Source organism: Molossus molossus, unplaced genomic scaffold, assembly GCF_014108415.1.
Source record: "Molossus molossus isolate mMolMol1 unplaced genomic scaffold, mMolMol1.p scaffold_m16_p_24, whole genome shotgun sequence".
In the NCBI taxonomy this organism is placed as follows: domain Eukaryota; kingdom Metazoa; phylum Chordata; class Mammalia; order Chiroptera; family Molossidae; genus Molossus; species Molossus molossus.
In genome coordinates this window covers 2,763,499-2,784,759 of record NW_023425360.1, presented here as the reverse complement: position 1 = coordinate 2,784,759, position 21,261 = coordinate 2,763,499, and the positions used below count along the sequence as shown (strand labels likewise).

At 47.7% G+C, this 21,261-nt stretch overlaps 1 protein-coding gene across 4 annotated transcripts in view; it reads left to right on the top strand.

Moving 5' to 3' along the window:
• Nucleotides 1–15,532, top strand: part of PDE8A (phosphodiesterase 8A) — a 100,163-nt gene extending 84,631 nt beyond the window's left edge. For all 4 annotated transcript variants that reach the window (XM_036277980.1, XM_036277982.1, XM_036277981.1 and 1 more), the window contains 11 exons: nucleotides 1,431–1,501; nucleotides 1,762–1,926; nucleotides 3,117–3,165; nucleotides 3,380–3,512; nucleotides 5,138–5,336; nucleotides 6,245–6,462; nucleotides 7,620–7,752; nucleotides 10,095–10,262; nucleotides 12,029–12,158; nucleotides 12,997–13,114; nucleotides 15,050–15,532. In XM_036277980.1, coding sequence (XP_036133873.1) covers nucleotides 1,431–1,501; nucleotides 1,762–1,926; nucleotides 3,117–3,165; nucleotides 3,380–3,512; nucleotides 5,138–5,336; nucleotides 6,245–6,462; nucleotides 7,620–7,752; nucleotides 10,095–10,262; nucleotides 12,029–12,158; nucleotides 12,997–13,114; nucleotide 15,050 — 1,385 coding nt within the window. In that variant the 3' untranslated portion in view covers nucleotides 15,051–15,532. The remainder of the gene's footprint in view (nucleotides 1–1,430; nucleotides 1,502–1,761; nucleotides 1,927–3,116; nucleotides 3,166–3,379; nucleotides 3,513–5,137; nucleotides 5,337–6,244; nucleotides 6,463–7,619; nucleotides 7,753–10,094; nucleotides 10,263–12,028; nucleotides 12,159–12,996; nucleotides 13,115–15,049) is intronic.
• Nucleotides 15,533–21,261: the final 5,729 nt, after the last annotated feature.

Below are 21,261 nucleotides of genomic sequence, written 5' to 3'. Positions count from 1 at the left end.
AGTGTTTTTGAATCTGAAGATCAATTTGGGGAAAACTGAAATCACAATAATGCCGAGTCTTTCAGATCATGAAATGCTCTATGTCTCTGTAGCTTATCTTTATTTTCTCTCAGCAATGTTTTACATTTTCAGTGTATAAATCTTAAAATCTTTCATTAGATGTATTCCTAAATATTGAAGTTCTTTCATGTTGTGATAGTGTTATTTATTTAATTTTTCAATTGTTGCTAGCATACAAAATTACAGTTGACTTGTGTATTGCCCTTGTATCGTTTGGTTTTTGTAAGCATATGTCACTATCATATTTTTTCATGAGAACAAGACCTTTTATGGCATCGTGATAAAGAGTGGTTTTTATTTTTTTAATGACTATGTTGGGAAAGTTTAGATTGAGTTTTGTTGGTCGCCTGCATTTGAAGCTTTGAGAGCCCCTGAGCTGGTCTGTCCCACCGTGTTTCTCCTTGGGCCTCGCGTTGGTAAGGTGAGGCTGTGGGACACTCCGTGACCCTTTGCTAGTCGAGAGCGTCTGGCCTGACGGGGGCTCACAGGAGACACACAGAACTCCGTGTGGACACCCCTCCTGACTGTGCCTAGGCTCCCCCCCACCACCCGAAGGAAGGACCACCTCTTGCAGGACCAACAAAAAATAAACTTTAGAGCCCTGGCCGGTTTGGCTCGGCGGTTAGAGTGTCGGCCTGCGGTCCAGAGAGACCCGGGTTCGGTTCCCGCTAAGGGCATGTACCTCGGTTGCAGTTTGTCCCCGGCCCTGGTTGGTCGTGCGGGTGGCAGCCACTCGATGTGTCCCTTTCACATCGATGTTTCTCTCTCTCTCTCCCCCTCCCACTCTATCTGAACAAAAAATGGAAAAATGTCCTCGGGTGAGGATTGAAAAAGAAAAACTCTAGAGCCTAGGAATTGTACTTGCCTCTGTTAAGGTATTTACCTAATTAGTCAAGATGAAGCATTAACAGTGGAAAACACCAAAGGATGCATTGAAAACTGTCACCTGAAAGTCGTGTATTTCAGTTGATGGTGAATTGTATTTATAGCTCCTGCCGTGTATGACACAAAGAGCCTGTGTGGCATTGTCTTCCAGAGCATTCTTACTCCTGGACAGCAGCAAGCTGAACAGTGATAAAGCCTCATTATTATAAATACAAAAAGAGGCTGTTCGGCCTTGGCGTGCTAGATTGTTTCCTGTTTTCTCTCTGACATCAGAAGTTCAGTCTTGGGGGGCAAATGCATCCTAGTGCCTAGAACCGAAGGAAGCAGACTTGGCTTGTCAGGATGGGAAGAAGCTCAGCGACCCGGGTCGTTCTGGTTCCACCCCCTCATTGTGTAGCTGGGCACACTGAGGCCTTGGAGCCCTGGCTGAACAGGTGCATGAGGCTGTGCCTGCCCTGATCTCTGCTCGTGTCATCTCCCCACAGTGTCTAGCCAGAGACGACACTCCTCCATGGCCCGGATACATTCTATGACCATTGAGGCGCCCATCAACAAGGTGAGGCAGTTGGTGGTCGGTCTCCACTGCGCAGGGACATCCCTTGTTCTCCCAGTCGATTGTTTCCAACGAGAAGAAATAGGGACCACAGTCATTACCACACTCTCCAAGTCTGTGCAGCTGCGTCCTCTGAGGAGAGGGCGTGCGACATGCACAGCTCGCAAGTCTCGGGGTGGCCTTGAGCCCGCTGCAGCCCGCCCCCCAGGCTGCTTTCCTGGCTCGTGCGGTTATGAGACGCAGCTCTTCTCTGCATGTTGCAGGTGATCAATATCATCAACGCTGCCCAGGAAAACGGCCCCGTTTCCGTGACAGAAGCCTTAGACCGTGTGCTGGAGATTCTAAGAACCTCCGAATTATACTCACCACAGTTCGGTGCTAAGGATGATGATCCTCACGGCAGTGACCTCGTTGGGGGCCTGATGTCTGTAAGTGTATTGACCAGGCCGCTGGCTGGAGCCTGCTGTTTCTGTTTGTCTCCGGGTACTTGTCCTTGGGCTTAGTCCAGGCCTCACCCCTTCCATCGCCGGGCTTGGCTGCTCTGTCCAGAGCCATTGTCCACCTGCTGCCTCCCACCCGGGGACCTCAGCTTGGAGCAGAGAGGGAGGAGCATGTTCTAGAAGTCTGCTGAGCCAGGGCTCCATTTTTGCTTAGGTAACATGATTTAAAGATTTTGAAAATGGGGGAAGGAAAAAAAAAAAAAATGAAATGCTCAATATTGTATTGAAACAAAAAGAATATATATGTTTAAAGAGGCCCCTAGGAGATGGGGCCTAGTTCCCATCCACACATCCTACACAGATTCGGTGACTTGATGGGGGAGAAGGGCTCGGGAGTCATTTCGTTAGAGGGGGCTTTGTGCCGTGGGCTCTTGAGGGTCCTAGCTGCCTCTTCCAGCCCATCTAGTACAGAGGTCCAACAAGGCAACAACAGCTCTGTGGGAAACACATCAATCCAATGCTTTCTGTCATCTTTGTGTTGGTCAGAAATAAAATTCGCCTTCCCTCCCAGTTCCCAATTTCTGATGTAACTTGATGTCTTGAAAATTAGGTTGTAGGCAGATTCTGGTGCCTGCCTAAAACCTAATTGTTAAGGTATTAAGACTTCAGAAAGGGTAGTGTGGTTCCCAGTGACGCTGATATCTAACTATGGAGACAGAGGTCCTGTAGGTGAGGGTGAGAATAACGTGGGACAGGCGGGAGTGTCCCGGGGCGAGGAGAAGAGCGGCAGGGGAGTTTCTACCGAAGGGTAGAAAGGGGGCAGCGGTCTGGGGGCAGCTGTCACCCCAGATGCTGCTGGGCAGAGTGAAGGTGCTCAGAGGGCAAGGAAGAGCTGGGCTTCCAGAGGACACGGAAGCCTGGTGTCCGTTAGGGTGAGGAGGGTGGCCGGAAAAGGGAGGGAAGGGGAGAGGGCGGAGGGCGTTGTCCCAGCAAGAATGTTGGGCCTTGGGTCCTCTCTCAAGCTGCTCTCCCTGCTCCCCAGGAAGGGACAAGGCATCCTTGGGGTGCATGATGGAGAGTGTGGCCCTTAACTATCCTCTCGGACCCACTGCCTTGGGGTCATCGAGATGTAAAGAATAGCTGTGACTTCTTTTTCTTGTGTCCTTGATTTTTATCAGGATGGTTTGCGAAGACTATCTGGGAATGAACATGCTCTTTCAACAAAAAGTAAGTTTTTCTTTTTAATTTTTTGGATCACTAGTAACATAATCAAGCTTAAGTGATGAAAATACATTTGAGAAAATTTTTCAAATTGTTTTTCTCATCTATAAGCAGTTTCTTGATATGTCGTAAAACCTCAGAAACTAATCACTGTCCTCCCTCAGGAACAGTTAATACCATAAAGTGTTAATGCTGTTCTCCAAATTACATCTCTCTCCAGACCTTCAAGTTCCGAGCAATGCAGCCACCCCCATATCCCTTCACGACGTCCCACTGCAGATAGCTCAGGCCATGGAACACGAGGACTACTGGGACTTTGACATTTTTGAGCTGGAGGCAGCCACTCAGAAGAGGTGAGTTCACATGAAGCTCAGCAGGAGCTCGATGCCAGCGGCCTGTGTGCAGAAAGCCACCCGAGGACTGTGGCGGTCCCTGGTCCCTGGTCCCTGGCCCCTGGGGAGGAGGCTCAGGAAAGAGTAAGAGCAGCAAGTGCCCCTGACTCACCAGGGCCGAGGCCCCAGGGAGGGAACCCATAAGAAGCCAGGGGAAGAGTCTGCCTGGTCACCACCCGAGGAGACAGTAGACTCATGGAAGCATGAAATTGAGCAAGTGTCTCCAAATAGCAGGGGAGTTTTTTCCTGTAAAATACAGATATTGATTTCTCCTGTAGGTAGTAATATGTTGAGATAGCAGCAAAGAGCCCCACTCAGAACCTAGAACGAAAAATTACAAACATACCAACACATTTAAGAAGAGCTCTCCCCAGATCTCGGCTGCTGTGTGGGTAACAGGCATGGGGACACCCAAAACTCGAGTCATCCTGGACTGGGTGTCCTGCAGACGTGGGGAGGAGTGGATTATACCTTTAATATTGTATCTTGCTGGAAAAGAACTGTCAACCAAGGGGAGCGGCTGACTTGGCACAAAGGAGAGGGATGTTCCGGAGCTGACACTGGTCAGACTGCCCTTGAGCATGGACGGTTGTACTGTGGACAGCAGAGGTGTGCTCGCTTGGGATCACCGTGGGGTAATTCATCAGGTCTCATCCCAATCTGGGAGAACTGTCCCAAAGGTAGCCCGGCCCTTGCTCATGTGCACCATGAGTCAGCCTTCTGGTACATTCTACTCCCATGTCCCTGGCATGGGCAAAGACCGTGGGGAAAAAATACCCCATGCAGACAAATCTTTTTTTTTTATCCTCACCCAAGGACATTTTTGCATTTATCTTCAGTTAGAGTGGGAGGGAGGGGGAGAGAGAAACATCAGTGCGAAAGAGACACATTGAGTGGTCGCCGCCTACACGACCCCAGCAGGGGCTGGGGACAAACTGAAACCGAGGTACGTGCTCTTAGCAGGAACTGAACCCGGGACTCTCTGGTCTGCTGGCTGACATTCTAACCGCTGAACCAAACCGGCCAGGGCCCATGCAGACAAATCTTTGAGCTCCTGGTTGAAATAGTAGTGACAAGGCATTTACGTGAATCAGGGCAGGTCCATTCAAGTTCTGTGAGCCTGATCCCTGTGGATACCGCCTCAACAGAGCCAAATCTCTTGACTTCCAAGCCAACAGCCAGGTCGTGGACTTGGTGGCTGGTTGGTCACCTTCCAAGGGGGGACCTCCTCATATCCAACCCCCACCTCCAGATTGTCGAGACCATCACATGGCCTGTGACAGTGTCTTGCTCATGTGCAGTCATTAGAAACTGTTACTCTCTTCAGGCACAAGTTTAGCTTGGCCAGAAGCAGGAGTCTGAACCCTCAGCCAGTGAGGAGCAGTAGACAGGAGCTCTGACATCAGAACTAGAACGGGCTCCAGCCAGTCGGGGTGCTGGCTCCCAAGAGAAAGGGAGGCGCAAGCACCACCTTGCCACCCGCACTCTCTGAAGTCTGCCTCGGGTTTGCTTGTGGAGCTGAACCTGTTCGGGGCTCCACCTTGCCTGTTACTTTGCTTTAATGCTATGAATGTTTTTCCTTACAGGCCTTTAATTTATCTCGGTCTCAAAATCTTTGCTCGCTTTGGAATCTGTGAATTCTTAAACTGCTCCGAAACAACACTGAGATCATGGTTACAAATTATTGAAGCCCATTACCATTCTTCTAACCCCTACCACAATTCTACGCATGCTGCCGACGTGCTTCACGCCACTGCCTACTTCCTCTGCAGAGAAAGGGTAAAGGTGAGCTGCGTTTCCGCCCTCGCCAAGGTGCCGCACAGTGAGCGCGACTGCTCCGAGTGCCCCCACGTGTGTGGCCTGGCCCAGGCATGGCGCTGGGAGTTACGTTCATTCAGGACATGAGCCCAGCCAGCCTGTGGGAGTACGAAGAACAGGAGGTGTCCCCGGGGGGAAGCCAGTAGGAATAGGAGGGGGCTGTGTTTCTGGGGGTGTCATTCTGAATTTACAAGTACAGCCAACTAAATGTTGGCTATTACTGTTTTAGGGCCCTGGCCTATCCCCCCGATGTCAGGGGCAGGATGAGGTCATGGCTAAAACATGGACATACTGAGCAAATGTTAGTTCCCCTCCCTATGGGGCAAACCTCAGAGCTGGGTCTTTTCCTTGCTCCCTCCAGGGTTTTTGTTTTGTTTTTAAAGAAAGATCATTCCCAAGACTTAGACAGAATAAGGGCAAGGACTGATTGAAAAAGCACAACATGGCAGGCGAGATGTCTGTGTCAATACGGATCAGCATATAGAGACGACCAAGATTTTGCTGTAATTTATTGTTTCTGAACTACTTTGTAACATACAAATATAGATATTCAGAAAGCTAACTTAAAACAATTTCAACAGCATTTACTAAGATAATTCACATCATACAATTCAGCCATTTACTCTTCTGTGTTGAGGACACCCTGTATTTTGGTAAGTCCTTAACTTGTGAGAGACCGACAATCTGGTAATGTTTCCTAAAGACATGCAAAGATACAATGCTCACAGAAGAGCTAGGGAAGCTGGATTTACTAAACGGAAATACTTTTCTCAGAAATCTGAAACACCCCTGCCTTAAAGCAATAGGGCCGAAAGGAAAGTGCACAGCGGCCCTGCTCTCAGAGGGCCCGTTTTTAAAAGGCCTCTTGTTTTCAGCAAACTTTAGATTCCGTCGACGAGGCCGCTGCCCTCATTGCAGCCACGATCCATGACGTGGACCACCCCGGGAGGACCAGCGCCTTCCTGTGCAACGCCGGGAGCGAGCTGGCCATCCTGTACAACGACATCGCCGTGCTGGAGAGCCACCACGCCGCCTTGGCCTTCCAGCTCACCACTGGCGATGACAAGTGCAACATCTTCAAGCACATGGCCAGGTGGGGATAGCTGGGAAAGGGTCGGTCCCTCTGTCTCTTTTTTAACAGCTTTATTGAGATGACTTCACATACTATACTCTTCACCCATTTAAAGTGTACAGTGCTCTTCATTCAGAGTAGTGCAGCCCTGACCACCATCAGTTTTAGGACATTTTCATCACCCTCCCAAAATATCACACATTAGCAGCCACCCTTCACTCACCCAGTTCCTTCAGCCCTAGGCTACTGACCTGCTTTCTTTCTCCATAGATTTGCCAGTTCTGGACATTTCATAAAAATGGAAGCATACCCAGTATGTGGTCTTTTATGACTGGTTCTTTCATTGCGCATAATTCCTTTGTGTCTTGACACTTTAAGGCAAGGACATACAATGCCGACATCTTGAGCTTTGAGAGCTTCAGAGAACCTGTCGTCTGCATAGAGCACTCCCCTCTGCTCTCCTGTGCCCAGCACATTTCTCACCGTCTCTGTCCACGCTGCTCTCCTGACCCCTCACACTCATTATTCAGTCTCAAGTTCCTTTGTAGTACTTATTACATTTTTAAGTAACCATTTTTTATTATTTGTGTGATTTGATTATTTTTAAAAATTTTTATGTATTGATTTTAGAAGGGAGAGAGAAACATCGATTTGTTGTTCCACTTAGTTATGCATTCATCGGCTGACTTTTGTGTGTGTGTCCTGACCAGGGATGGACCCTGCAGCCTTGGTTGTATCGGAACTTCCCAGCCAGGGCTGATTTAATTCTTAAGCTCTGTCAGATCTTGGTGTCATATGTCTTTTGTAACTTTGATATTCTTTTTTTTTAAATCCTCACCCGAGGACCTTTTTGCATTTATCTTCAGATAGAGCATGAGGGAGAAAGAGAGAGGTACACTGAATAGCTGCCACCCACACAACCCCAACTGGGGCTGGGGACAAACTGCTACCGAGGTACGTGCCCTTAGTGGGAACCAAACCCGGACTCTCTGGACCGACGCTCTAACCTCCGAGCCAACCGGCCAGGGCACTTCCATCTTCTTTTAAAGTGCACCTTCAAGTGACATTAGAACTTCAGCCACAGTAGACACACATTCCAAATAACATAGTTTTCAGGAGTCTCTACCTGTCTGGTCTGGATTTGTGGTTTCAACAGCCTCGTTTGTCATCTGAAACAGGAATGACTACTGGACACTGCGCCACACTATTATTGACATGGTCTTGGCTACAGAGATGACAAAGCACTTCGAGCATGTCAACAAGTTTATCAACAGCGTCAACAAGCCTTTGGCAGAACTAGAAGAAAATATGGTAAGGGAGACTGACTGCGTTTGGGGCCCTTATCCTTATGTGTTGTTAGTTCATTGACTTTAATTTCCATTGGTTAAATTATTTATAGCCCTGGCTGGTTTACCTCAGTGGTTAGAGCATCAGCCTGCGGTCCAGAGACACCCGGGTTCAGTTCCCACTAAGGGCGCGTACCTGGGTTGCAGTTTGTCCCTGGTTGGTCATGAGGTGGCGGCCACTCGATGTGTCCCTTTCACGTCGATGTTTCTCTCTCTCTCTCCCACTCTATCTGAACAAAAAATGGAAAAATGTCCTCGGTGAGGATTAAAAAAAATTACTTATAAAATTTTGGAAGGAAAAAAAAAAGGACATCCAAAAATAGAAGGGAGGTCTATTTTCCCGTCTTGGATGTTCTGGGGGGGGTTGGAGCCCGTGGGGTCTCCCACCAGCCATTTGCCACCGGGCACACTCTGTGGTGCCAGCACCATCCTCTGTTGGCTTTGTCACAGGAGGGCGACATGGTTGCCCCTCGTTTCTAGATTTGAGGTACGGAATCCACAGCTGCGGAAGCAGACAGATCTAAGTTCCCACTTAATTCTGCTCACCATTCCCTTGCCTAGAGAATGGACATAGTTCATCTCAAGGCACAGGCGGGCGCTTCACAAGTGCGTCTGTGATACTAGGCCCACGGCGAGGGCAGCACCGAGGGCGCTGCCATGGGCCATCTCCCCTGAGGCCCACCTGTCTGCCCACCGCCTGCCCGCGTGCATCGAGACACTCGCTCACTGCTTTCCTCCTCCCCGGGGGTCTCTGGTGTGCACGGGGATGACCTGTGCTCCTAGGCTAGGACCACAGTTCTTCTGCAGCTCCTGTGTTTGACCATGGCCTTGGTCGCTGTCTAGCTTATCACCTCTCACATCCTGTTGAGAACTCGGCTCCCTTCCCCCTGCTCCCCCTGTCTGTCGGCCTACCTTCGACTTCACTCCCTCCCCAAGGGTGTCAGGTGCAGACATCCCCCTGCCACCCTGGTAGAGCTGCTTGTCCCCTGAACCACCGCTCAGGCCAAGGAAGCCTCATACTCTCAGACCCAGCCAGTCCCCTGTTCCACTTGACCGTCACATTTCTCGCCTCTGTTGTCAGTACTTATAATTACTTTTGGGAGACTAGTTACTTCTGATGCAGTGGGTCAGAGCAGGGGCAGTAACAGGGAAGAATCAGTTCCAGCCGGCAGAACTGGAGCGCACTGAAGCCTTAATCTGGAGAGAGAAGGGTCAGCACACAGCTGGTCGGTGCTGGAACATGGAGCAGGGAGAACTGGGCAGCCGTGCTGGCTGGCACTCCGGCCCTCTCCAGCAGACCAGCGCCTAGGCTCAGGACGTCCCCGACCCAGCTTAGTGGCAGCTGTCCCCACTGAGATGGGACCATGAAGGCCTTCTTAGACCACTGTGAGTACTGACTGAAATCACACAACTACTTTGAAAGGTTGCTTTGACAGGTGCAAAATCAGAATGAGACTTGCTTTCTCTCTCTGAGGGTGTTCTTTGCCCAGTACTCCCTCTTCCAACCTGAATTTGCTTCAGGAGGTCATCACTCCATGGATTGAGAGTTCATCTCCAGAGGGGCTCCTTGTGAATCCGATAGCTCTGTGGGTGCACAGAGCCCAGGACTGGGGGTAGGACTTAGGTTCTTACCCTAGCTCAGCTGGGTAGCTTGGGGTGAGCCTCTCACCCCTGATTCCCAGGGTCTTCAACTGTGAAATGTCAAAGTAAATAATACTGCTTTTCATGCAGATCAAAAGAGAATGACGGTTAAGTCCTTTTTTGTACACCACGAAATGTTAGACAGTGTTAAAGAAGTACCAGACGCAACCTTGGTACACTGACTGCTGTTCCCAAGATCTCAGCTGCCGCAGGGCAGAGTCGGAGAAGCAGGGAGCCGGATGGGCCGCAGACTCTGCTGTGAGGGCAGAAAACTCTTATTTACTGAAAAAAAGTGAACTGAAAAAATATTAAAAGATAAAGCCAGTCTTTGAGTTCTTACCAAGGGAGAGTGATAAGATAGAAAGAAAAGGCAAGTGTGAGAAATATGTAAAGTGAGAAAGAAGAAGAAAGAGCCAAGAAGAAGGTCAGGAGTAGATACATCACCCTGCAGGGCTACGCTCTACTCCTAGGTCCTGCTGGGACCTCACTGGCCTTGGTTTTCCCCTTTGAAAAGTGAGGGGCCCCACTCAGTGCTCAGTCCCTCCCCCGCACTGTTTTGTGGACCCCAGGCGGTGCCTCTCCGTGCTTACGGTGGGACCACACCAGTAAGACAAGGCAGGGCACTAGGGGATCCATTTTGATTTAAATTTCACTTATATATTTTAGGTAACTGACAAAGACCAAGCAGCCATAAACACTGTGCTCAGGACTCCGGAGAACCGAACTCTGATCAAACGAATGCTGATTAAGTGTGCTGATGTGTCCAATCCCTGCAGACCCTTGGAGCAGTGTATTGAGTGGGCCGCACGCATCTCAGAAGAATATTTTTCTCAGGTTAGTCATGGCCTCTTAAGTTTCTTAATTTTTTTTCTCTGATGGAAGCAATATCTGGGGGGTTGGCAATCGATGCCGCTCACCACCTCAATTCTGAGCACAGATTACGTCCCGTTCACTCAGCACAGAGGAGCCTGTCCTCCCAGTGCTACTCATTCAGTTGCTGCCATAGCCCTTCGACGTCTAGCTGGATGGTCCTCAGGGTACATTGCCGTAATTCTTTGTTGAGGACCTGTGATCTTGGACAAGAACTAAATGCCACTGCCACTTTAGTAAAAGCTTCCTGTGGTAGTTCGGAGACGGCCGAAATACTTTCCGGATGTAACGCTGTAAAGCATGGATAAGGTTCATTTCTTCCATCAGTTCAGTACCGGGCAGAACCCCTATGCATGATAGGGTCAATGGAACTAAAAGTAAATTTCCAAAGTCTAAATATTGGGTCCTCAGTCCTATACCCTGTCCATGTTAAACACCCTCTTTTTTATGAGTAACATAAAATTCCTTAATCTGACACTCTTCCAACATGCAATAGCCAAGAAACACATTGCCACGACAGCCCCCTGTATTTCTTTCTCTCTCTTTTTTTTTTTAATCCTCACCTGAGGACATTTTTCCATTTTTTGTACAGATAGAGTGGGAGAGAGAGAGAGAGAAACATCGACGTGAAAGGGACACATCGAGTGGCTGCCACCCGCACGACCAACCAGGGCCGGGGACAAACTGCAACCGAAGTACGTGCCCTTAGCGGGAACCGAACCCGGGTCTCTCCGGACCGCAGGCCGACGCTCTAACCGCTGAGCCAGGGCTCTCTTGATTTTTTATTCCTGATCCTCAGACCCCCTTTCACTCCTTCCCGACAGTCAGTATTATGGTGCTCTGCCTCTCCCAGCCAGTTTCCCCTCAGTACTCCGGTAAATCCAGTCCACTTCCACACTCTATTTCTGATCCTGTGGAAAGGAAACAGGAGAAGGGCTTGTGGATGTGTTTATAAAATCTGTAGTCTTGAAGAGTAATGTCCTAGGCCTTCATATTCACTCACAGCAATGCCCAGTCCTGCTAGCTCCATTCATGGTTAAGTGCCCTGTACGAGTGTACCAGTTCTATGTTTAGATGTACAAGTAGTTACCATTGCCTTACAATTCAGACAGCAACGTGCTGCCCAGGCGCGTAAGCATAGGAGCACTGCAATAGGCTATGTCATCGAGGTTTGGGTAAGTGCACTCGGATGTTCACCCAGCAATGCCTGTCTCAGAACATACCTCCATCACTTTTTATCTATCATCAGATAGTGGGAGAGAGAAACATCGACATGATGAGAGCCACATTTACTGGTTGCCTCCCACACAACCTGGCCAGGGACAAACGCTACCGAGGTACGCGCCCTTAACTGGAATCGAACCCGTGACTCATTGGTCTGCAAGCCAACGCTCTAACTGCTGAGCCAAACTGGCCAAGGCGTGTATCCCCATCATAAAGCAGTGCATACAAGCTCTTCATTCCCGAGTGTTTGTTTTCTTTCAAGGATCTCAAGGGTGTTCAGAACCTTTCCAAATAGGACAAAGTGGCCTGGGCGGTGGCAGCTCGTGGGTGTGCTGTGGGTGCCATGCGGGATCTTAACTGAGGAGCTTCAGCAGGAGGCTTCCAGGTGTCGAAAATGTGGGTGGGGTGTCGTCAGTCCCCACCCTGGGAACAACTTGGTGTGTGTCTGGTGCTCAGAGATGGAGCCGATGCTGAACCTTGCGCTTCTGGCGTTTTCTGCTCTGCAGACCGAGGAAGAGAAGCAGCGGGACCTGCCGGTGGTGATGCCGGCCTTTGACAGAAAGACCTGCAGCATCCCCAAGGCCCAGATCTCCTTCATGGACTACTTCATCACAGGCATGTTCGATGCTTGGGACGGTAAGACTTCCGAACAGAGGGCGCGGGGGTCGCAAAACCTGCACTTGACTCCAGATTATGCTTGGGGCCGAGACTTTCCAGGAAGACTGAGAAAAGCTATCACCCAGAGCCCCTGAAGGCTGGGCTATTTGTGCATCTCCTCGTTAACTGACCCCCTCCCGCGTGGATGTTGTATGCTCGTTTCATAGGGGAGAGAATTGAACTTGGGGCCACACAGCTGGTAGTGGAGAAGTTAACATGGACTCCACACCCAGTGTTCCTTTGGGAGCCACTTGCTCCCAGGCTTAGCTCTCATCCCTGACGGACACGCACATCACTCTCCTTAACCTCCAGTGCCAGCCAAGGGGCCTGTCAGGTGGAGGTTTCTCAGGAAGGAGGCCCCACGACCTCGCCCTGGGACCCTGTCCTGCCCGCCGTGGGACCGCACTCGGGAAGAGCTGCAAGGCAGATAGACTGCAGATGTGGTCCGCACTGCAAGGGGGGAGGGGCGCGCACAGCCTGCTTCTTCCTGGCAGTGCCGTAGGGTCGGGGGCTCACCATACCTTGTTCCTGATACCATCAGTTCCTGATGATGGGAATGAAGCACATGTGCTCGTCTGTTTTATTCGTCAGAGTTGTCAGCTGAACAGCTCCTGGAGATGCTGCTGGCATAAATACAGGACTTCCCTTCAGTAAACCTGGGTTCATGCCGTGTGCCCCCTCATGTAACTTAGTGTTTCTTAGTGATCTGTAATGCCTACTCCTATCCCATTTTTCTTCTGAAGGCTCTCTCCTTAGAAAGCCCAAACCTCTGAACCGAGGCTGTGAAAACATTTCACATCCTCTTCTGTTTCTCCAGCCTTTGTCAACCTGCCAGAGTTACTGCAGCATCTGGACAACAACTTCAAATACTGGGAAGGACTCGACAAGATGAAGCTGCGGAGCCTCCGACCACCTCCACCCCCGGAACCAAAATAGTACGTGACCCTGTTCCTTGGTTTTGTCGGTTCTGCGACACAGAATGAGAAGAGTAGGCAGCTGTGCGGAGCCACGTTCTGTAGCCAACACTTGAGTGTGCCGGGCAGAGGGTCCCTACTTTCACCCACCTCCTACACCTCTGCCACCTTGACTCTCACTGCCTTCATCAACACAGTGACCAAGGTGGAGAAGGTCGTAGTGAAAGGGGTGTAGGTGATACAGCTCAAAGTGAGGGTAATGGTGATGAAGTGGTTCAGGCCAAGGAGGTAAAGATGGTGTGTCTCAAGGATGCTGAAAGTTGTGTTGAAGGTCAGGGGGCTGAGGGTGAAGGAAGCCACAGGGGAGACTGCGCTGGAGAAAGGTGTGTGAAGGTGCACGTGGGGAAGGCGAAGTGGTAAGAGAAGGTGTAGGCAGGTGGTCCAGGCGGAGAAGTTCAAGAAGAAAGTGGTCAAATTCAGAGTGAGGCTGAGTGTGAAGCGGTCGAGGTGGCAAAGACGAAGGGTGTGCAGGTCAAGGTCCAGGCAGAGGTGGAGGAGTGAAGGGTGAGAGGTGGTGAACTAGGAAGCAGGGTGGGCAGTGAAAAGGCCGAGTGGAGTGTGCAGGGCTGGAGGCGGCGCGGACCTGGTCAGAGTCAGCGTGAGGAGGGTTAAAGGGCTGAAGGTGAGGTGTGAAGTAGGTGCGAGAATGCGGAGGCGGCCAGAGTGGAGAAGTGGAGAGTGTGCATGAAGGTGCAGGGCAAGGTGAGCTACAGAGGTGGGTGGAAGTAGGGAAAAGTCGAGGTAGGAGAAGGTGGTGAAGTTAAAAGTGAGTGTGGCCCTGGCCGGTTTGGCTCAGCGGTTAGAGCGTCGGCCTGCGGTCCAGAGAGACCCGGGTTCGGTTCCCGCTAAGGGCACGTACCTCGGTTGCAGTTTGTCCCCGGCCCTGGTTGGTCGTGCGGGTGGCAGCCTCTCGATGTGTCCCTTCACGTCGATGTTTCTCTCTCTCCCCCACTCTGAACAAAAAATGGAAAAATGTCCTCGGGTGAGGATAAAAAAGAAAGTGAGTGTGAAGGCTGCAATGGTTTGGCGGCGTTGATTGTGCTGGTCAAGGTGAAGCAGGTAAAAGGTGAAGGAAGTGAAAACTCACCTTAAATCCTGCATTCTGGCAAAGTGTCTCACAATTATGGTTCAGCACTGAGAACAATGTATGGCATTCTAACCTTTCTCCACCTCCTAGAAGGTATAATCACTAACTTTGGAGCAGTACTGATAGCCTCAAAATTTGTAAATGGAGAAGGAACTGATTACAATATCAATCATTAAAATGTTTTATTACAACTTCAACATTTTCTATGACTTTAAAAATACTTCAAAGTCGCCCTGGCCGGTTTGGCTCAGCGGTTAGAGCGTCGGTCTGCGGTCCGGAGAGACCCGGGTTCGGTTCCCGCTAAGGGCACGTACCTCGGTTGCAGTTTGTCCCCGGCCCTGGTTGGTCGTGCGGGTGGCAGCCACTCGATGTGTCCCTTCACATCGATGTTTCTCTCTATCTGAACGAAAAATGTCCTCGGGTGAGGATAAAAAAAATACTTCAAAGTCAACTTTAAATGCCATGACCAAATTTACATGATTCATGTTCATTAAATATGTAATACTTAGTGTACACTTATTTTCATAATGCAAATTAAAAATATAAAATGACATTTTTACTGCACTAAAGATATATATATATTTTTTAATCCTCCCCTGAGGATGTGATTGGTTTTAGAGAGGAAGGGAAAGAGAAACATCTATCTGTTGCCTTCCCATATGTGCCTCAACCAGGAATTGAACTCACAACCTTTCAGTGTACACACGAGGCTCCAACCAGCTAAGCCACGTCAGCCAGGGCACTATAGAAATATTTGTATATGTTCATTTTTTAAATTTATGCTAATCAAGAAAACCTGTTTTCTACAGGGGAAGAGCTCCTCCTGTATAGAAACTGGGCCTCTGAAACCACTCTACCCACCTGATGTGCTTTGCCAATGACTCTGCAAATTAAAAGAAATTAAGACTGAACACTGTTTTCGTAAAATTTTATTAATGACTTTTCCAAAAGTTTGCCTTACTTTGTAGAGTGTTTATACAGAATATTCTCATAGAAACAAACAGCAAACATGGAATATTTACTAAATTGACTTTTAAAAAAATTATCTTTATTATTGAACGTATTACAGATGTCCCATTGATCCCCTAAGTTGACTTTTTAAGACCAATCTGTTTTCACCTTCAGTGGTAATTTTTTAAAATGTATCTTTATTGTTGAAAGAATTATAGATGTCCGTCCTTCCCCACTCCCACGTAAGTGGTCGTTTTAAATTCCAGATATTTATAAAGGTTCTGTATCTTCACACTTTCAATAAATGTAGTACCATAAAAAATGACACATGATGACATATCAAAGTTACATTGCTTTTTTTCAAAGATAAAAATGAAATTAAACTTTTTAAGAATTCATGTGTTACCTTTTCTTTGGTTTTTATAAGACTTTATTTCCTCTTTTTCTCCCTCTCAATGAAGCAAAGTCCTTTACTGATAGAAAAGGTTAACAGTTAAATGACTATTTCAACTTCACAAAAGGTCATGAATATGTTGAAAAATTCTCAGAACTACCTTAACTCACCACATGGATTTTGGGCACCCTTCTGGGACCTCTGTGTCTATGGAAAGACATGCTGCCTGAGGTGGGGAGGTAGTCCTCTCCCCTCCTCCTGAAACAAGGGCTCAGCCATCGTGAGGTGAGAGCAGTTCAGGCAGTATCTGGAACACAGCACGAGTATGCTGAACATATGTAAGGTGAGCCGACGTGGATTACAAAAAGAACCAAATAGACACTCTAGATATGAAGAACATCACTGTCAAAACAAACAAAGCTCTGTAGGTTTAACAGAAGACCAGACTCGACTACACACAAAACTAGTGAATCGGAAGGCTTAAAGTAGTCATCATGCAGCAGAGAGATTAAAAATGGAAAATAAGAGGAAAGTTAAAATAGGGAAGATAGAATGACATGTTTCCAAATGTCTATACTAGGAGATCCGGAAGGGAGAATATATATAGAGAGAGACACCATCCAAAGAAAGCCCAAGGGGCCCTCAGGATTTGACACGCATAACTCCCCAGAGTTAAAGGGCACGCCAGTCCCAAGTAGGGTTAATAAAATAAATCCAGCCCTGGCCGGTTTGGCTCAGCGGTTAGAGCGTCGGCCTGCGGTCCAGAGAGACCCGGGTTCGGTTCCTGCTAAGGGCATGTACCTCGGCTGCAGTTTGTCCCTGGTTGGGTCGTGCGGGCGGCAACCACTCGATGTGTCCCTTTCACAATGTTTCTCTCTCTCCCTCACTCTATCTGAACAAATAAATAAATCCATGACACACAAACTAGAGCACTCAGTTCAGAGTGTAACCTAAAAGCTATGAGAAGAGACAGACCACTTACAAGGAACTAGTGTTAGACTGTCAGCAGACTTCTCATCTGCAGAAGACAAAGGAATAATGTTTTCAAAATACCGAAAGAGACCACGAGCTTGGAATTACATACCTAACTGAACCAGCCTTCAGAGAGAAGGTAGCTGTAATTCCAGACATGCACACAGCTCATTATACACAGACCCTGCAGGAAGAAATGCTGAAAGAGGAGGTGGTTCAAGAAACCAGTGGCAAATGAAGAGACTGGTAAGCACAAGGGCAAAAAGGGAATTGAGTGGCGGAGGAGAAGGAGAAGGTGCCCAAACAAGGACCTGCTACATGTTCAGGGGGCAGAAGAGATTCACGTAGTGCAGATCAGACCTTCAGTGCAATGACTTACAAGTTAAGGGGAACTGTCAAAGGAACAAAAAAATACGGAATTTAAAGTACTGGCGAGGATGTGGAGAAAAGGAACCCTCATGCACCATTGATGGAATTGTCAATTGATGCAGCCACTAAGGAAAACAGCATGGAGGCTTTTAAAAATAGAATGACCTGCCCAGCTGGTGTGGCTCAGTGGCTGCGTGTCGGCCCCTGCACCAAGAGGTCACTGATTTGATTCCCGGTCAGGGCACCTGCCCAGGTTGTGGCCCCGATCCCCAGTGGGGGGCATGCAGGAGGCAGCCAATCGATGTTCTCTTTGATCGATATCTCTGTCTCTCTCTCCCTCTCTAAAATCAATAAAGAAAAAATGTTTTTAAAACAACAGAATAACCTTATGACCCAGCAATTCTACTTCTTGGCATTTATCCCAAGAAATCCAAAACACTAATATGAAAAGATGTATGTACCCCTATGTTCAGTGCAGCATTATCTGCAACAGCCAAGACATGGAACCAATCTAAGTGTGCATTGATGGATGAATGGATAAGGAAGATGTGGTACATATATACATAAGAGAATACTCCTCAGCCATAAGGAGGACTAAACCTGCCATTTGCAACAACATGGATGGGCATAGAAGGTATTACACTCAGTGAAATAAGTCACACAGAAAGATGAATATCGTAGTTCACTTACATGTGGAATCTAAAATATAAACTAAAACTCAGCTACAGAGAACTAATTGATGGCTGCCAGATGGGATGCGGATTGGGGATTAAGAAGTACAAATTGGCAGTTAGGAAACAGTCACAGGGATGTAAAATACAGCAGAGGGAATACAGTCAAAAATACTGTGCCCGGCCAGTGTGGCTCAGTGGATTGAGCGTCAGTCCCATGGACGGAGAGGTCCCCAGTTCGATTCCTGGTCAGGGCGCATGCCAGGTTGTGGGCTCGATCCCCAGTAGGGGGCATAGAGGAGGCAGCCAATTGATGTTTCTCTTTGAAAAATAAAAAAACATTTTTAAAAAAGATAATAATTGTAATAACTATATGCAGTGTCAGGTGGATACTAGACTTCTCAGGGGATCACACAGTAAGGTATATAAATGTCTTAACCACTACGCTGTACACCTGAAACTATTGTAATAGTGAATGTCAATTGTAATTGAAAAATAAATTTAAAAAAAAATTGTCACACAGGATAAGCCTTGGAAGTCTGTAAACCACAAACCCCTGTTATAAGATTTCCCCCTCTCCCCCAAAGAAACAATGTTCAATGTCCAGAATAGGCAAATATCTGGACAGAAAGTACCTAACTGGTTGCTTAGGGCTACAAAATAGGGAGTGACAGCTAGTGGGTACAGGACTTCATTTGGGGGTGACAAAAATGCTCTAAAACTACATTGTGGTGATAAACGCACAAACCCGAGGAACATACTAAAAGCCACTGAGTTGTATATTCTACATGGGTGAATTGTATGGTTATGTGAATTATATTTCAATAAAAATGCTTAAAAGAAAAAAAAGAAATTGTAGCCTTACACTCAGACTGTGGTTCCTGGAGCAGTCTCAGGCTGGCTCCCAGCGATCCCTGCCTCTGGCAGCACCGCGGGGGCTGGGCCTCCAGCTTGCTTCTGACCCACTGCGCATGGCAACAGTGGAGGAGGAGGGTCACATCCAAGAACATGGCTACGAAAGGTATTCGTTTCCTAGGGCTGCCGTAATAAATTACCACGGATGGCTGAAAACAACAAATTTCTTTTCTCATAATTCCGGGGCCAGAGGTCTGAAATCAAGATGTCAACAGGTGGTTCCTTCTGCAGACTGAGGGAGAAACCACCCCGCGCTAGCGCCTGGCAGCTGCTAGCAGTCCGACCCTCTCCTCCCGCAGAGACATGGCTCCATTTCGTGCTCCACCTCCATATGGCCTCCTCCGTGGCTCCGACGAAGCCCTGCCATGCTGTGAAAGGCCCTGTGGAGACGCCCATGTGGCGTGGAGGTGAAGGGAGCCTCCAGCCCACAGCCACTATGAGCTGAATTACAGACAGCGTGTCCCGGACACGGATGAGACCACAGCTCTAGCAGACACCTTGATTCCAGCCCTCTGAGAGACCGAGACACTGTGAAACACTAAATGTTGTTTTAACCAGTAAATTTAGGGTAATATTTTACATAGTAATACTAACTAATACATGTATTATACATCACAGTCAAAAAGAATGAACTAGACATACAGATGTCAACTGGGAAAAAGCTTACCAATGACATCGACTAAAAAGGCTGACATGCAATACGACACTGTGAAAGCATGAAACTGTAGACTGCAGTCTGACACCACACACGAAAATTAACTCAAAGAGAATGAAAGACTTGAATAAGACCTAAAACAATAAAATACATAGAAGAAAACATAAGTACTATGTTTTTGTGAACTTGATCCCAAAGATAAGGGAAGTAAAGGCAAAAATAAATGAATAGGATTACATTAAACTAAGAAAACTACTGCACAGCCTGGCCGGTGTGGCTCATGGATGAGCGTCGACCCTGCAACAAGAGGTCACTGGCTGCATTCCTGGTCAGGGCACATGCCCAGGTTGTGGGCCTGAAACCCAGTAGGGGGCATGCAGGAGGCGGCCAATCAATGTTCTCTCCTATTGATGTTTCTCTCTCTCCCTCTCCCTTCCCCTCCCTCTCTCTACTAACATCTTTAAAGAAAAAAAAAAAATGCACAGCAAAAGAAACCATTAACAAGTCAAAAAGACAACCAAACAACAGAAAATATTTGCTAACAATACCTCCAATAAGGGGCTAATATCCAAATATATACAGAACTCATAACAACAACAAAAATGCAATTTTAAAAATGAGCAGAGAGCCCTGGCCGGTTTAGCTCAGCAGTTAGAGTGTCGGCCTGCGGACCAGAAAGACCCAGGTTTGGTTCCTGCTAAGGGCACGTACCTCATAACTCCGTTGCAGTTTGTCCTTGCCTCGGATGGGGTCATGTGGGTGGCAACCACTCAATGTGTCTTTCTCACATCGATGTTTCTCTCTTTCTCTCTGTCCCTCCCTCCCTCCCACTCTATCTGAAGATAAATGCAAAAATGTCCTCGGTGAGAATAAAAAAAAATAAGTACATAAAAATGGGCAGAGGACCTAAACAGACAGTTCCTAAGAAGCCATACAAATGGCCAACAGATATATGAAAAGATGCTCAACTTCACTAGCTATAAGGCAAACACAAATCAAAATCGCAATGAAAGACCACCTCACACCTGTCAGAATGGCTATTAGCAATAAGACAAGAAATAAGTGTTGGAGATGATTTGGAGAAAAAGGAATCCTCACACATCGCTGGTGGGAATGTACACTGTTATAGCCACTACGGAAAACAGTATGAAGGTTCCTAAAAAAATTGACAATAGAGCTACCATATGACCCAGCAACCCCTCTGCTGGGTATCTACCTGAAAAATTAAAAAACACCCCATAAATATGTATGTATCCCTGCAACATTCTTCATGGTAGCCAAGACATGAAAACTAAATGTCCCTCGTTGGATGATGTGATAGATAGATAGATAGACAGACAGACAGACACAATGGACTGCTACCCAGCCATAAAAACTGATGTAATATTGCCATTTGCCACAACACGGATGGATATTGAGTGTATCATGTGAAATGAAGCAAGTCAGATGAAAAAGGACAAGAACCACAGGATTTCACACATGTGGGATATGAAACAAAAAGTAAGAAATGGAACCAATTCACAGACACAACAGAATGGTTGTAACTGGAAGGATCAAATATATGGGGATGGAAGGACACTAGACTCTGAGTGTGGAGCACACAACAGAATTTACAGATGATGAATTATAGAATTGTACACCTAAAATTTATATGTTAACCAATGTTATCACAATAAATTTATTTAAAAAAAAAAAAAAAAAAGCTGAGTTGCCCTGGTGGGTTTGGCTTAGTGGCTAGTGTGTCGGCCAGTGGACCAACGCGTGGTGGGTTCGATTCCAGTCAAGGGCACGTACCTGGGTTGCAGGTTTGATCCCGGTCCCGGTCGGGATTGTTGAGGCAACCGATGTCCCCCCCTGCCCCTTCACTCGGTCTTTAAAAAACTATAAATAATTCATAATATATAATGGAAAAATATCTTTGGGTGAGGATTAACAACAACAACAAAGAACCGAGTCATAAATGGACACCAGCACAGAGCATCCAGTTTGAGCACCTGAAATGCTTTAGCGGCAACTGTCTGTCTGTGATGGGGAGCAGGCTCAGTGAGGGAGACTGTCCAGGACCCTGGGTCACAGCGTTTCTGCAGCCCCTCC